At 37.9% G+C, this 15667-nt stretch overlaps 1 protein-coding gene across 1 annotated transcript in view; it reads left to right on the top strand.

Annotated features, from left to right (window-relative positions):
• Positions 1-15667, top strand: part of LOC150089546 (acyl-CoA-binding domain-containing protein 6-like) — a 231478-nt gene that overhangs the window by 172772 nt on the left and 43039 nt on the right. The window contains exons 5-6 of the mRNA XM_090368663.1: positions 9235-9354; positions 13970-14059. Of these exons, the coding sequence (XP_090224789.1) occupies positions 9235-9354; positions 13970-14059 (210 nt within the window). The remainder of the gene's footprint in view (positions 1-9234; positions 9355-13969; positions 14060-15667) is intronic.

The raw sequence follows: 15667 nt of genomic DNA, 5'->3' as shown, positions 1-15667 counted from the left end.
TGATTACTTTCCCCGTAACCTGTTTAATCTTTTTTACTATATACTTGCGTGTGGGATGAAGCTCAACTTGCTGTCCCACAAAATGACGAGATATATGTGGTCTCCATCTTGATGGCCTGCTCTTTGACTTTGAAAGTTGGTGGTCTGTTTAGGGTTACTCTAAGTAGCACTTGCTTCTTTTTGGGAATAAAGATGTTTACAGAAAAGACAGATAGGAAGGGAGGAGGAGGGGGTTATGCTGCTAGAAAGGAAACACAAAATCTAAGGAAGTGCACCCATTTGACATGGGTGGCTAGTGCAATACTGAGTCAGTTTGGTGTGACGTAAGCACTGGGAAAGCAAAAATGACTGTAGGAGTGTATTATAGGCCTAATGACTCTGATGAGTACAATGAAGAACATAACAGAGAAATAGAATGGGTCAGTAAATCAGAATGTCTTATAATGGGAGATTTTAACTTTCCAGATATTGACTGGAACTTGCAGGTTGGTCATTCGCACACTAGCAAGACTTTTGTGGATTTCCTGTAGGACATAACTGTTTTCTACAGCTCCATATTCGAGAGGAAACCAGAGGAAGTAATACTTTTGATCTGATTATCAGCAGTGATTATTCATGCATTAAGAAACTGCAAGTAAAGGAACCATTAGGTGGCATTGATCACAGTGTACTGATTTGGGATTTACTTAAAGATGTGACTACCATCAGGGGTAAAGGGAAGGGTTTTTGCTTTCATAAAGGTGGCTATGGTGGTCTCAAACAGTTTTTAAATTCTATACAGTAGGACCAACTGATGATGTTACCAACAGCAAATTCTAAATGGGAAGCATTCAGGAATTAATCTTTGAAGCTACTAGGCTTTTCATACCAACTAAGAACTACTGTTTAAGGTTTCAGCCTAAATGGATGGCAGAGAAGAAAAACACATTGGATCCATATAAATTATCAGGTGACACAGAAGCCTATGGTAGATATAAGCTAGTCTGTAATCAAGTCACAAAGGAGGTTAGGCAAGTGAAGGCAGATTACAAGAAATGTTTGGCAGAGGATGCAAAGAAATACAGCAGAGACTCCTTTATTTACTCCAAACTCTAGAAGGAAGGGGTTGAATCAGATTGGTTCACTTGATATCGATGGTTCAACTGTTGATCCTGCTCAGGTAGCTGACAAATGGAATGAGTATTTTGCATCTACGTTTACACATGAGGAATTTGGTGAGGTAATGGAGGCCAGAAGTTTATCAAACTCTAACAAGAAGCTAAATGATTTTGTAATAACTGAGAGCAAAGTGGAGCAGAAATTGTTGAAGTTAAACATAAGAATGGCACATGGTGTGGATGGAATCTATCTCGTTATATCAAGAGAGACCACATAGGAAGTAAGCAAACCCTTAGCCTCAAATATGAGAGCCTTGTTGTTCTCAGGGGAAATCCTCGCGGACTGGAGATTTGTAAATGTATCACCAGCTCACAAAGGGGGATCGAGTAATTATATACCTGCTATTTTAACTTCTGCTCTGGGGAAAATAATGGAGTTACTGGTTATAGTTCAGACACAGCATGGGTTTGTTAAGGGAAAATCTTGCCTGACCAATTTTATTGGATACTACGTGACAATATGTGGTCACAAAGGAACTGGATGCAAAAAATAATTTGATATAATATATACTAGGATTTCAGGAAAACCTTTGATACCATTGCTTGTTGTTTGTTTGTTTGTTATTTGGTTTTTAGGAGCATTAGCAACTAAGGCCATATTGCTCCGGGATATGCGGTGGTCATTCCCTGACCTTTCCGCATCCTTCATATTTGGTGGTGACGGGCTCGAACCCCGGTCTAATCAAGAAGCGTGTGCTACGCACTGCTGCTCCTTCCCACCTGGCTACGGAGTGGCCTGATACCATTGCACATAAATGACTGTTGTACAAATTGGTGCAGTATGGCATTAAGGACAAATTGCTGCTATGGATAAAGGGATGGTTGAGTGGGAGAAGATAGAGAGTGGTAATCAGTGAATGGGCACTGCTCTTTGTGGACTAATATTATTAGTGGAGTCCTCTAGGGTTTGGTGTTGGGACCATAGTTGTTTTCTATATTTATTAATGATATTGGTGTAGGTATGTCAGGCTTGATGTTCATGTTTACAGATGGTATAAAGGTTGGCAGGGTTGTTAATGACAGTAATGACGGTATGCTGCTTCAACAGGATCTACGAAAGTTGGGCAAATGATTGAGAAATGGTAACTGGAGTTTAACATTGACAAATGCAAATTCCTTCATACAGGTAGCAGTATCCCCAGAGTAACGTACCAACTGTGCTTTACTACATTCAGGGTATTGGCAAATGAAAAAGATCTGGGAGGTAATTGTGCACTGAGATATGAAGTTTTCTGAGCAGTGTAGTCATGTTGCCAGAGCAGCTCGTGGGGTGTTGTCAGTGTATTCAGGAACATTGATAGCAGGGAAAAGGAGGTGATTATCCCTTTGTATAAGGCAATGGTCAGGTCACACCTTAAGTACCGTGTACAAGTCTGGAGGCCTCATTCTAGGAAGAATGTAGAGTTGCTTGAGTGAGTACAGAGATGGGCAACAAGATTGGTGAGGGGAACAAATGGGTGCTCTTTCCAAGAAAGACTTAATTTCTGCAGATTGCAGCGTCTGGAGGCTAGGCACCTGTGAGGTGATCTGATTGAGGTGTATAAGGCTTTGAATGGTTTGAGCAAACTCAGTTGCTGATGGGATTCTTCCACTTGCTCAGATTATGCACTCGAGTGGGCATAAATTCAAATTGAGGAAAGGCAGGTGCAGAATCGATGTGCAGAAATTTGCCTTTAGCCGGGGAGTGTTTGATTGCTAGAACAAACTTCCATCTGTCATTGTGGAAGTTGATAGCTTAAATAGATTTGAGAAAGAACTGGAAAACTTTTGGAGCAAATGGATAGATGAAATGGGAAGTTCTTTTTTCCTGATGCTGTATAAGCTTGCTTTCTTGCATCATCATATGCCACTAATAATCTCCTGAAAACCTATGAGGAAAAGATCAGTAAGTAGCCAGTCTTTACACAGGAAGTCAATGTGGAACAAGTAATGACCATCCTAATCATCATATCAATAGCCTTTCCTAGAAGCAGTAGGGCTCCTGGAGAACACCTATATAACTCCAGAAAGCCACAATCCTGAGCACCTGTAGGATAGTCGGAGAGTGTTTTATCAGTAATAATAATAATAGCCAGACGTAGCAACAAACCCATTCGCCTGGTACCATTATCTGTCAATGGAATGGAAAAACCCATAAGGAGAAGAAGAAAGATAATAGTAATATATCTTTTTATATTAGCATTAGCATTAGTAGAGGCATTTGATGCAAGAAAGCAAGCTTATGTAGCATCAGCCAAAAAAGAAAAAAAAAAAAAAAACCCACTTCCACTTCCCCCTCTGTTCGTTCAAAATACCTGTCCAGCTGAGCCTTAAACTTATTTAGGCTATCAACCTCCACGACAAGGGATGGAAGTCTGTTCCACCAACCAACCACCTGCTGGCAAAAGGCAAATTTCCGCATGTCTATCCTACATCTGTCTTTCCTCAATTTGAATTTATGCCCTCTCAGGTGATTATTCTGAGCTAGAGGAAGAATCCCATCAGCATTGAGCATGCTCAAACCATTCAAGGCTTTATACACCTCTATCAGATCACCTCGCTGGTGCCTAGTCTCCAGACACTGTAATTTGCAAAACTTAAGCCTTTCTTCGTAAGAGCACCCCTTTGTTCCATTCACTAATCTTGGTGCCCTTCTCTGTACTCGTTCCAGCAGCTCTACATCCTTCTTGAAATGAGGCCTCCAGACCTGTATACAGTACTCTAGGTGTGGCCTGACCATTGCCTTATACAAGGGAATAATCACCTCCTTATCCCTGCTGGAAAAATTCCTGTATATCATTGACAATACTCCATGAGCTACTCTTGCAGCCCGTCTGCACTGCTCAGAGAACTTCATATCTGCCTGCACAACCACCCCCAAGTCCCTTTCATTCTCTACCACTGTCAGTGTAGTACCACAGAGTTGATACGTTGCTCTGGGGTTGCTGTTTCCCATGTGTAGTACTTTACATTTGTCAATGTTAAACTTCATTTGTCACCTCTCAGCCCATCTGCTCAACCTTTCCAGATCCTGTTGCAGCAGCATAGTGTCAGTAGTGTCCTTGACAACCCTGCCAACCTTTGTATCGTCTGCAAACTTGGACATTAAGCTTGATATACCATCATCAATATCATTTATAAATACAGAAAACAGTAATGGACCCAACACTGAGCCCTGAGGGACTCCACTAATAACATTAGTCCACGATGAGCAGTGTCCATTGATTACCACTCTCTGTCTTCTCCCCTCAACCACCCCTTTATCCATAGCAGCAATTTGCCTCCAATGTCACACTGCTCCAATTTGTGTAGCAGTCTTCCATGTGCAATAGTATACAAAGCCTTTCTAAGATCCAAGTATATAATATCAAAGCTATTCCCTGCTTCCAGTTCTTTTGTGACTGCATCATAGTATCCAATCAAATTGGTCAGGCAAGACTTCCCCTTAACAAAACCATGCTGTGTCCGAGCTATAACTGAAGTCTTGTCTAAATGATCCTGCAGTGCCTCCATTAATTTTCCTGGAACAGAAGTTAAGCTCACAGGTCTATAATTACTTGTGTCAGCCTTTGACCTTCCTTTATGAATTGGGGTCACATTTGCACATTTCCAGTCTATGGGTACCTCCCCTGAGTCCAAGGAAGCTCTCATAATTATGGCTAAGGGTTTGCTTACTTCCTTTGCTGCCTCCTTTTATATATATATCTTTAATATCTATAAGTTTGATTCTTTGCTATCAGTTGCCACTGCTAATAATAATATTAATATAACCTGACAAGAGTATCACTAATTAATTTTTTTTGGCACACTTAGCAGACACATATTGTGTTTTGGAGTTATTTCTGTGAATAAAAAAAATACAGACAACTCCCGTTTTATGCAGATGATGCATTCCAAGAAATCCGCGTAAAGTGAAAATCTGCATTAAATGGAGATATGGGGTTTTTTTTCACGTCTTTTGACTGTTTTTAATGATTGATTTTTTTCCTTTTCTCATATTAATGCAGTGTACAAAGTATCTTGAAACAAATAATTTTTATTCAAAATACAATTAAATCATACGGAACTTTTATTTAAAATACATATAAATACAAACTTTAATTACATACATAATCCAGTTTTGAAAATGACTTAGAACAAAAATCATAGAACTCATTCACATCATAGCAGATTTATTTTATTTTTTTCCAAAATATGAATCCAACATGGTCTGCTTCGCTTGCCTACGCTTTGTTTATAAAATTTGCTTATAACAGTCCAACATTGATTACAACTTCGTCTAACTGCCTCTACCCTTGCAAAATCACTGACATGCTTCTCTAAAAAATTCATACATTGATCATGCAGTGATTGAGCTTATTCTAGAATTTGAATTGACAATTATTTTTCTGTTGTTGATTCAAGTCTTTTTCTATGAATGGTGCATTAAATTCATGTAGCTCTTCATATGTCAAAGGTTGACTGTTGGCATTTAGTAATTCATTCAGATCAGTCGTTGTTACACTGTCGGTTCCTGCTTCAGTTGCCATGTTTTTGATCTCTTCAACAATTCCAGAACTTTATCTGATGGTGAGCTCTCTTCATTTTCTGGGAATAATTTTTTCCATACTCCTTTTTAAGCAAGATGTTGAAACTTCTTTCCATGACTCATCTATGTTACGAATTGCCTGTAGGATGGTAAATTTTTTCCATCAATCTCTCTCTCTCTCTCTCTCTCTCTCTCTCTCTCTCTCTCTCTCTCTCTCTCTCTCTCTCTCTCTCTCTCTCTCTCTCTCTCTCTCTCTCTCATACTGTTTTTGTCTTGACCATCAGTGCCTGCAATTAACTGTTGAAATGTTCGCCTTAAATAGCCACGTTCACCTTGAACGTTGCTATTATTCTTTGATCCATAGGCTGAAAAATTGATGTGTTGGGAGGTAGGAATTCCAATTTGAGTTGGAAAATCACTAAGCGATTCCAAGTTAAAAGGATGACCGGGAGCGTTATCTTATAACAGTTAAGCTAGAGGTTGAAAACCAGTTTTAGAGCAATAATCCTTAACCAATGGACAAAAATAATTTTTGAACCAGTCTTCAAAAATTGTTTGCGCCACCCAAGCTTTGTGGTTGCTTTTCCAAATAAAGAACTTAAAAGCGAATCTTCATAAATCAAGGGTTACCTGTACTGTACACAGTATTGAGCACTCATCAATCTTTGTGCATGTTTTCAAATCTATATATCTCCACAAATCCTCTATGACATTGTAGTTAGTTTACTGCTTGTGTGAAGAAGTGTGGGTGGTAGTTAGCTTATTACAGTTGGAAGGAATAGATAGTACTCCTTCCATGAGATGAGAGTTATTTGAGTTTTTCCGACTGCAAAACATATAAATCACCCTGTAAACATAAATACTTGTACAGACCTAATGCATAATAAACCATATGAATTGGTGCATTATGGCCATAGTTGGTGTCAGAAATGCCTAAACAGCGAAACAATATACAACCAATTTTTAACTGACCGACATTATGTAGATCTTGCAAACACAGTGAAGTTTTGAACTCTACTTGCAATTAGGTAAAATTGTCCTAATAAAATATAAAAAAAAGGAAAAGACTGGGACAAAGATTCATTGTGACAAAGATTCATTGTGACAAAGTCACACTAATTCTCTAAATATATCAGTGCTCAATACTGTAGAGCAATAATATCAACACAGGATGTGTGCGTGCTTTGGAAGTGTGGCAACAAATAGTTAACTAGTGATACTATTGACAGGCTATACATGGCAACAATTGGTAAATGAGGCCAATGTTATGAGATGAGTGCTGGTGTTGCCAACTACAAGAAGTAAACATGAAATGAAAGAGTGATTGTTTCGTGAGCACTGCAGTCAAGGTCAGTAGAAATTGCCACCATTTCAGAACTGTGTGAGCTGAACTGCACATCTCACCTGTGTGTTTGTGTTGTGGAGGGACAATGGAACAGAGAGCAAAATCAAGTTTTTGGTTCAACTGAGCAGAAGTGGCACAGAAATATTTCAAATGATGAAGCATGTGGAGAGAATTGTCTGTCTTGTGCACATGTGTTTCAGTGGCATAAATGCTTTGCATATGGAAAAGAATCACTTGACGACAAGGAGTATCTGGGCCCAGCAAAAATGGCTTGAATGCCAGAGTTGATTGAAAAGGCACAGGAAATCATTACTAATGACCAATGTGCAACACTCTGAATGAGTTCAGAAGATCTGTGCATTAATAAGGACACCATTTGACAAATAATAACCCAGGATTTGAAGAAAATGAAGGTCTGTGCATGGTTTGTTCCACATTTGTTAACAGACAGTCAACGATGAGCACAAGTTGAACACTGCAGAGAGCTCATTGAGGCCACCGAAAGCAAGCCTAACTTCTTGAATTTAATTGTTACTAGTGATGAGACATGCTGTTTTTCAGTACAACCCCCACAACAGAGCGCAGAGTAGAAGTTGGCACACCTTCCAAAGTCAAAAATGTTTGTCGAGGAAGGTCAAAAATCAGAACCACGCTCACGCTTTCTATGATAGGAAGGGAATTGTGCACAAACAGTTCATGCCCAATGGCCAAAATGTTAATTCTGCCTGCTATCTGGACATTCTGAAACATTTGTTGCAGAGAATCCATTGTGTGTGGCCTCAGTATGGAGGAGATGGCAGTTGGTTCCTCTTGCATGACAACACACCAAGCCACAAGACTCTCATTGTTCAGGAGTTTTAGGCTAGCAAAAAAGTGTGTGTACTGTTGCATCCACTGTATTCACCAGACTTAGTTGATTTCTTTTTCTTCCCAAAGCTCAAGGCACCACTGAAAGGATGTTATTTTAATTATGTCAACACCATTCAAAGAGCCGTGACAAGACCATCGAACAGTATACCAGTCACAGCCCTTCCGGCATTCGTTCCAGTTTCTTTGCGATTGTTGCATGCAGTGTGTGCACATGGGAAGAAGTTACTTTGAATAAACCAGGTTAGTTTACTTATATGTGGGATCATTATTTTTTTTCTAGCATCAGTCTTGTTTTCCAATTGTGCACTGTGTATTGGAATTAGTATTAATAGTGGAAAATTATGCAAGGAATCACTCTTATACAGCATCGGCCAAAAAAAAAAACTACACCACTTCATCTTTCCACCCCCTCTAATAATTTATCTAATTCTTCCTTAAATTTATTCAAACTGCCACTACCATATACCAGAAGAAAATTTGTTCCAACAATCACTTGCTCTTTGGTTGAAAGCAGATTTTTGCACAACTATCCTACAACCATACTTTTTTTTTTTTTTTTTTTTTTTTCAATTTAAATTTATGTCGCTTTGATGAGAAGTCGATTCTTATACTTCTTCAGACTGCCATCAGCATCCTTACTCTCCTAATACTAGATTATGGGAAGAAGTTACTTTGGGTTAGCTAATTAAGGGTTAACTAATTAAGACTGCTGTTTGTTGTTCTAGGTCACTCACAATCTGCAGTATTGTGGCATAACCCTTAGATTTTTGGTAACCCATAGAAAAAAAAAAATCTGTTTGATTTTTAGTGTTGATATCAAATCATATGACCTAGCAGCAGTGCTATAAATCTTCCATATTCAATTCACTGCTGGATGAAATCGTTAAACAACTGCTTAACTACAACAGGCCTGTGCAGTGGAGTACCATTATCCTGGTACTAACTTGGTGGATCTTGATAAATAAAATACATTTTTTGTTTATACTCCAGGACAACTACACAGTCAGAGGAGTTCACAAGATAGAGAGAGAATACAAGAAACGGCACCCTTATTTAGCAATCCTGCAGGCTTGAACCATGGTCACTCAAAGTGCATATACTCAGACATCATCGTACCAATTGGCTACGGTGGCTTTTATGCCGATTTGCATATTCCATCCTGTAACCATTATCATTGAATTACATGAAATAGTTGCCAGTCATAAACAGTTACCCATTACGAGATCTGTATCATCAGAAAAATACTTGTCTGAATATGAAGCATATACAAAAATAGGAAAGCAAACTTTACAACATATTAAGGTCTGGTTTCAAGATATTTACTGTTATTTTATTTTTCTTCTCTTTCAAACAAGGATGAAGAGCTCTGTGATAAAAATAAAACAGCATTTGACTGGGTCAAAGAAGGCAACATATGCAGGCTAGAAAGTTTACTTAATAAAGAATTTTTTTCTCTGAATCAAACAGATGAACAGGTACTGTTATTAATTAAATTGCGCTATATATATATAAATGAAATGTATCAGTTGTCTTTTTCCGTTTTACATTTGGTAACATTTATTTCATTTAATTGTCCACCATTTAAGGACAATTAAAAAAATTTATTTTGAAACTGGATGTGTTGTTATTGCTTGATTATTTTAAAGACACTTTGATATTAGATTGATTAGGAATAGTGTAATGTATATCTCGAACTTGATAGCGTAAGGTATAACATAAAACTAGATAGCGTAATATGTAGCACTGTATTATGTAGCAATGTATCTTTTACCTTAGTATAGCATTGTCATTAATTAATTATTTAATTAATTAATGACAATGCTATTAATTAATTATTTAATTAATTAATGACAATGCTTAATTTTCATTGTTAATTAAATTCTTTCTAGACAGAAATCATGCCCCAGAATAGAGCAGCAAAGCAAATAGCAAAAAGTAGCGGGAGTGCTGTGGCTTAGGGGAGAACCGAAGTGGGCGATTCTCCAATGCATCACAGTCTAAAAAAAATGTGCAAAATGTGAAACGTTTGCAGACTGTTCTGGAACATGCATGATCTAGCCAAAGTGGATGTCTTTGTGTGTGCGTGCTATGTGCAGAGAGTGTCGAGAAGTTAGGTGCAAACTCACTGTTCTGAAGGCGCCTCCGTAGCCAGGTGGGAAGGAGCAGCAGTGCGTAGCACACGCTTCTTGATTAGACCGGGGTTCGAGCCCGTCACCACCAAATACGGAGGATGCGGAAAGGTCAGAGAATGACCACCGCATATCCCGGAGCAATATGGCCTTAGTTGCTAATGCTCCTAAAAACCAAATAACAAGCAACAAGCACTGTTCTGATGGGTGTCTATGAGAGCTTGAGGTGTAGGGTAGATGCCCTCGAAGGAATTGAAATGGGAGGCCCATCAAGCTCTCAGCGGCAATCTTCAGGGCAGAATGCACTGGTCCCACAGGAGCTAGTTTTTGTTGGTGACCAGGGGCAAAAGTTTATGACATTGTAGAGCAGATATCTTTTAAGGGCACAAAAGTTGATATTGTAGTAAAAGTTGGCATAATGACATTAAGTGTAGGAGATCTCGGGACTTACTTTACAAATACATGTCAATATTGAAAAAAAAAACAAAAAAAACAACACCATGTGTATCCTGTATGCATGAAAGATATTTTATTTTATGTTAAAGCATCCTTGCCTTGGATGAGGTTAATGGGTTTGGTATGAAAAGAATCTGAAAATGTTTAACATTTTAAAGCATTTCTTTTTTTTCGGCAGTTTCGTGAATTTGAGGTTGCAATATATGTTCAGTGGGTAATTTACTTACAATGGGTTTGTGATAGCTAAAATATGATACATATGCTTGGGATTGTAAAGAGTGTAAATGTCTTTGAAACACAGCATCAAAATAGTTTCTTGATTAGTAGTTGATACAGATCTAGAAGTATTTAACATTAGTCCAAATTTATTTTCTAAGAAATCAGTCAAAGGTTTGGACTGAGTATCTGCAAAATTAATGTTGAAATCTCCACTAAGTATCATTGGTATTCAATCACATTTCTTGTTAGAAAATTGTTGTAGCAATGCAGCTCCTTCAATTGTGTAAGGAAGTAACTCGAAATGGATGAATTCAATGATGTGTTCGATCTTTTGGTTAGGTAAAATGTAAATGATTACCGACAATATCGTTTGACCATCCGGAAGAAGGCATTCAGCTGCACAAATGTCTCCAACAGGTGTAATACTCACGTATTTGCCAACAGTTTGTTGATAAATCACTTCCATATGAGAAGTAACAACATGAGTATGATTTTCTCTCTTATGATAAACTGCTAAACCACCAGCTTGTTGATCTTCTCGTTTGAATTGAACGACACAATCTTCTTCTTTGTTATTTGGCCACATTTCAGAAAATAGAAGTAAATTGGATTTTTGTGTGACTGCATCAGTGAGATCATCACTGTGAGGACGTAAACTTTGACAATTTAACGTTAGAATGGAAAGATCTTGTCGTTTACTGATGAATTCGTATAAAGTATCTTGCATGGTAAATAGAGGATTACTTGACAACCTGGTCATTTAAGCTTGAAGCGCAAGTGGATGTAGCATTTCTCAGTCCATGATAAAATTTCTTTTCTTCATTTGCAGCAATAATGTAAAGATCATTGATATCAGTAACTCGAGATAATGCAACATAAACTAGTTGTTGTTCGTGACATTTCTTGTCACGAACAACAACAACATTTCGTTCATAAACTACGCAATCTAAAGTACCTCCCTCTATGTTTTTGAACTCGTTCTTGCCTCCGTGGCTTTGAAGCAGCTTCTTGATGAGAAATTGATGTAGAAGGTTGATGTTGATCAAAACCCCAGGGGCTCACATATGGTGAGTATGGGCTTGGCAAACCCAGGGTCCTGAGCTGGATATCATCATCCTTCTTTTTCTTGGTGATTCCTCTCTCTCTCTCTCTCACACACAGGGTAACTCGGGAATTTCTTTTGGCTGGTGCAGCATAAGCTTCAAGCTTCCTTGCATCGTATGGCTAATAATAATAATAAAATCTTGAGAAGCAGATTTTATTGAACTCTGCATTTTTTTCATTCTCTATGTTTTTGAACTCGTTCTTTTGTCGACATGGTAAGCTTCTTCGGCGGCTTTGAAGCTTTTATTTTTGCATAGGCTGAGGGAAATGAAATATGATTTTGTATGATGCAGTTGAAGCTGGTTGTTGCTGTATAATCTGTCTAACCGGTTCAGAAATCAATTGAAAATCCTCAGGTAATTCATTTGAACTCAAATCTTCTGGATCGAAATATTCAAGAAGTTCTTGAATATAATTACGTGATGTCGATGGTCCAGCTTCCTGATGAGAAGTCTATGTAGAAGATTGATGTTGATCAAAATCTTGAGAAGCAGATTTTATTAAACTCTGCATTTTTTTTCGTTCTCTGTGTTTTTGAACTCGTTCTTTTGTCAACATGGGAAGCTTCTTCAGTGGCTTTGAAGCTTTTATTCTTGCATACTTCTCTCAATTTCCCTCAGCTGTAGTTTTAGCCATACTTTTATAGGTAAAAATACTTTTATAGGTATTTTTACAATTCAATAGAGAAATCCATTTGTAGACTAGTATGATGTCGTAACCAAAACCTACTACAAGAAGTTATTGTTTGTTGAAGTGATTGTTCTATTGTTGCATTCTTGAATCAAAGCCATTTAAATTTTAAGCAATGAAATGGTCTTGTGTGAAAAAATATTCTTCCAAGAATATTCTTTAATAAAATCTGCAGATTTTATTAAAGTCTGCATTTTTTTCGTTCTCCATGTTTTTGAACTCATTCCTTTTCTACACTAGATGCTTCTTCGGTGGCTTCGAAGCTTTTATTCTTGCATAATATTACTACCCACTGCTTACTCTACCAAATCAACGTTAGTGACTGAGTTAGCGGCCTTTAGGAAGTGACGTGATTCCCATATCTTAGTATGAACTTACTCTACTGAATCAACTACTTACCCTACCGAACCAACATTAGTGACTGAGTTAGCATCGTTAGCGCCATTTAGGAAGTGGTGTCATTTGCGTCATTTAATATCTAAATGGTTGGCTATCATCATTACCAATCAATTGCATCATTTCAATTACAATAAAATTTCATTACCAATCGATTGCATCATTTCTGTTACAAGAAAATTTCTTTACTAATCGATTCTGCTCTAGTGCTCATATAGATGTTTTCACATCAAAACGTTGTGAGTTAGTGTTAAATTTGAAATTGTCTCCAATTCTGCCCAGGCAATATAGGGGTGAGTATAAGATGAGAGCCTTGTCAATCAATTCTGCCCTGGGGGTATTGTGCAAGGCTCATGGGGTAGATTTTCCCTCAGCTTGGGATACTTAAATAGAAAGGGTGCAAGAATATTTGCTCATGCTATCGAGGCAATGTTAGGTGAATCGGAAAACTGCTATCTTGGGGGGGGGATTCACAGACTAATAGATTAACAGTAGCCACATGCAGAGGTGAAACTGATTCTTGAATTGCTTCTATTGGAATGAGCAGCAGCCTGGAAAGCAAGTTGCTGGGGATTTCAAGAACTCTTGGGAGTCACCATAAAACAAGTAAATAAATTTAGTCAGGTAAGTTTACTCAGAATAATCGATACTATAACCTCCCAAAATATTTAAACACACCCAAAAAAAAACACACGCACACACATACAAAAACATGTTTTTGTGGTGTAATTAATTTGAATTATTTTGTTCTAGTTATGAAGACAAAGGTTTTCCATACTGAAAGCGAATTAACAAAATAAAGTTTATATAAATTTGGTTTTACAGAACACCATATATAGTGCTCTTCTAGTTTTTTTCTCATTACAAAATGTCCCGTTACTCAAGACAAATTGTAAAACACTAGTATAAACTGTTTCTGGATTGTTGTCAAATTAAGACAATCACTTACACATGCACACAAATGTGAAATTTATATATGAAAGAATTACAATGCAAGCAAGTATTTGTTTGCATATATTCTGTCAGTTTCTAGTACCTTTACACAAATGATTATGCATAAAGCAGTTTTATTTTATTATTTTTATTTTTTTTTTAGGGAATGTCTCTATTACACTGGGCTTGTGATCGTGGACATTTGATAATTGTACAAACGCTTCTCAAGAAAGGGATTGATTTTGATGCTCAGGTATAAAAATATGATTAGCTTATTGAAAATTCCATATAGATATTTTTACTTGTGTAGTTTCAATATTTCAGTTAAATATAATATGTTCCAACTTTACAAGGTGCATCAAGTTATGTGGCCTCCAAATTCGTCTCACAAAATAATCAAAGTATACATGCGAGATCGCTTTTAGTCTAACTGACAATTGGTTCTGAATGTTTTCAGAAGATAGCAGCACAATGCATTATGTCACATTTATTGCAGCACTCTAAGCAGTATACTATGTTTATAATACTTAAATGGCATCCTTCGCCAATCATGGACATATCGGTATCTGATTTTTGCATCTTACTGAGAAACATACAATTGAAATTCATCGGAAAATGTTGGAAGTGTGTCCTGTAGGCCTCTCTGTCTTCTAACTTCTCCACTAATGGCGGTGTCCCCCAAGGTTCAGTTCTTTCTCCCACTCTTTTCCTCTTGTATATTAATGACCTTCTTCCATTGACTGGAAATCCTATCCATAGTTTTGCCGATGATAGCACATTGCATTCCACTTTCCATTTTGAGAAACCTTGCCCTGCTCAATCAGCTTCAACTTCTCGAAAATCTGCTACCAATTCCTTAAATGCCGATCTTCAGGTAATTCTCCAGTGGGGCAAAGACAACTTAGTTGATTTCAATCCTTCTAAAACCTAGTCTTGTCTTATATCTCATAAAAAGAATTCTTCTGCTCCTATGCTTATCTTTAGTGACACTTCGATTTCTAGGCAAAATGATATATCTCTTTTGGGGATTAACCTGACTTCTAATCTCTCTTGGCACAAGCACGTTATAAATATTGCTTCCTCTGCATCTAAAAAACTTGGTTTTCTCTTTCGCTCTCGCCGTTACTTTTCTTCCAAACAGCTGCTCACTCTGTATAAATTGCAAATCCACCCTGCCATGGAATATTGTTCCCACATCTGGGGTGGTGCCCCCAAAACCTCTCTCAGGCTTCTTGATTCCATTCAGAAGAGGGAGCCAACCGGGCTAGCCGTGTGGGTAAAGCGCCTGCCTGGCAACCCAAAGGTCGCTGGTTCGAATCCCGCCTCGGGCTTGGATCAAAGGACTACAAAAAACCTTGGGAGGTGCACTATGGCCACAGAAGCCGATGCGCCAATAACTACCAAAAAAAAAATCAGAAGAGGGCAGTTAGGTTAATTAATGATTCATCTCTAACAGAGTCTCTCCACTCGCTGGCTCATAGACGTACTGTTTCTGCTGCATGCCTCTTCTACAGATACTTCCATGGGCACTGCTCTTCTGAATTGGCTTCTATAATTCCTGCTCTCTCTTTCAAAACAGTCCGAAGACGTGCCGCCAACATCCATTTACTGTCCAACTTCAAACTCACAGAACCAACTTTTCATCCTCCTCGTTTATTCATTCAACTGCCGTTTTCTGGAACAACTTTCCTTCATACATATTTCCTGAAAATTACAGTCTACAGAAGTTCACCAATGTCAACAAATATCTTCTTTCGTCTTCTCAACCTCCAACCCAAGCACGGTACTAAGTACTATAGGTTCTAATACCTCTCGTGTTCGGGGTTTACATAAAAAAAAAAAAAAATTAAAAAATTAAAAA

This window comes from Mastigoproctus giganteus, chromosome 2 (assembly GCF_048544385.1).
Source record: "Mastigoproctus giganteus isolate SK-2022 chromosome 2, ASM4854438v1, whole genome shotgun sequence".
NCBI classification, from domain to species: Eukaryota; Metazoa; Arthropoda; class Arachnida; order Uropygi; family Thelyphonidae; genus Mastigoproctus; species Mastigoproctus giganteus.
This window is presented reverse-complemented; position numbering and strand designations above follow the sequence as displayed.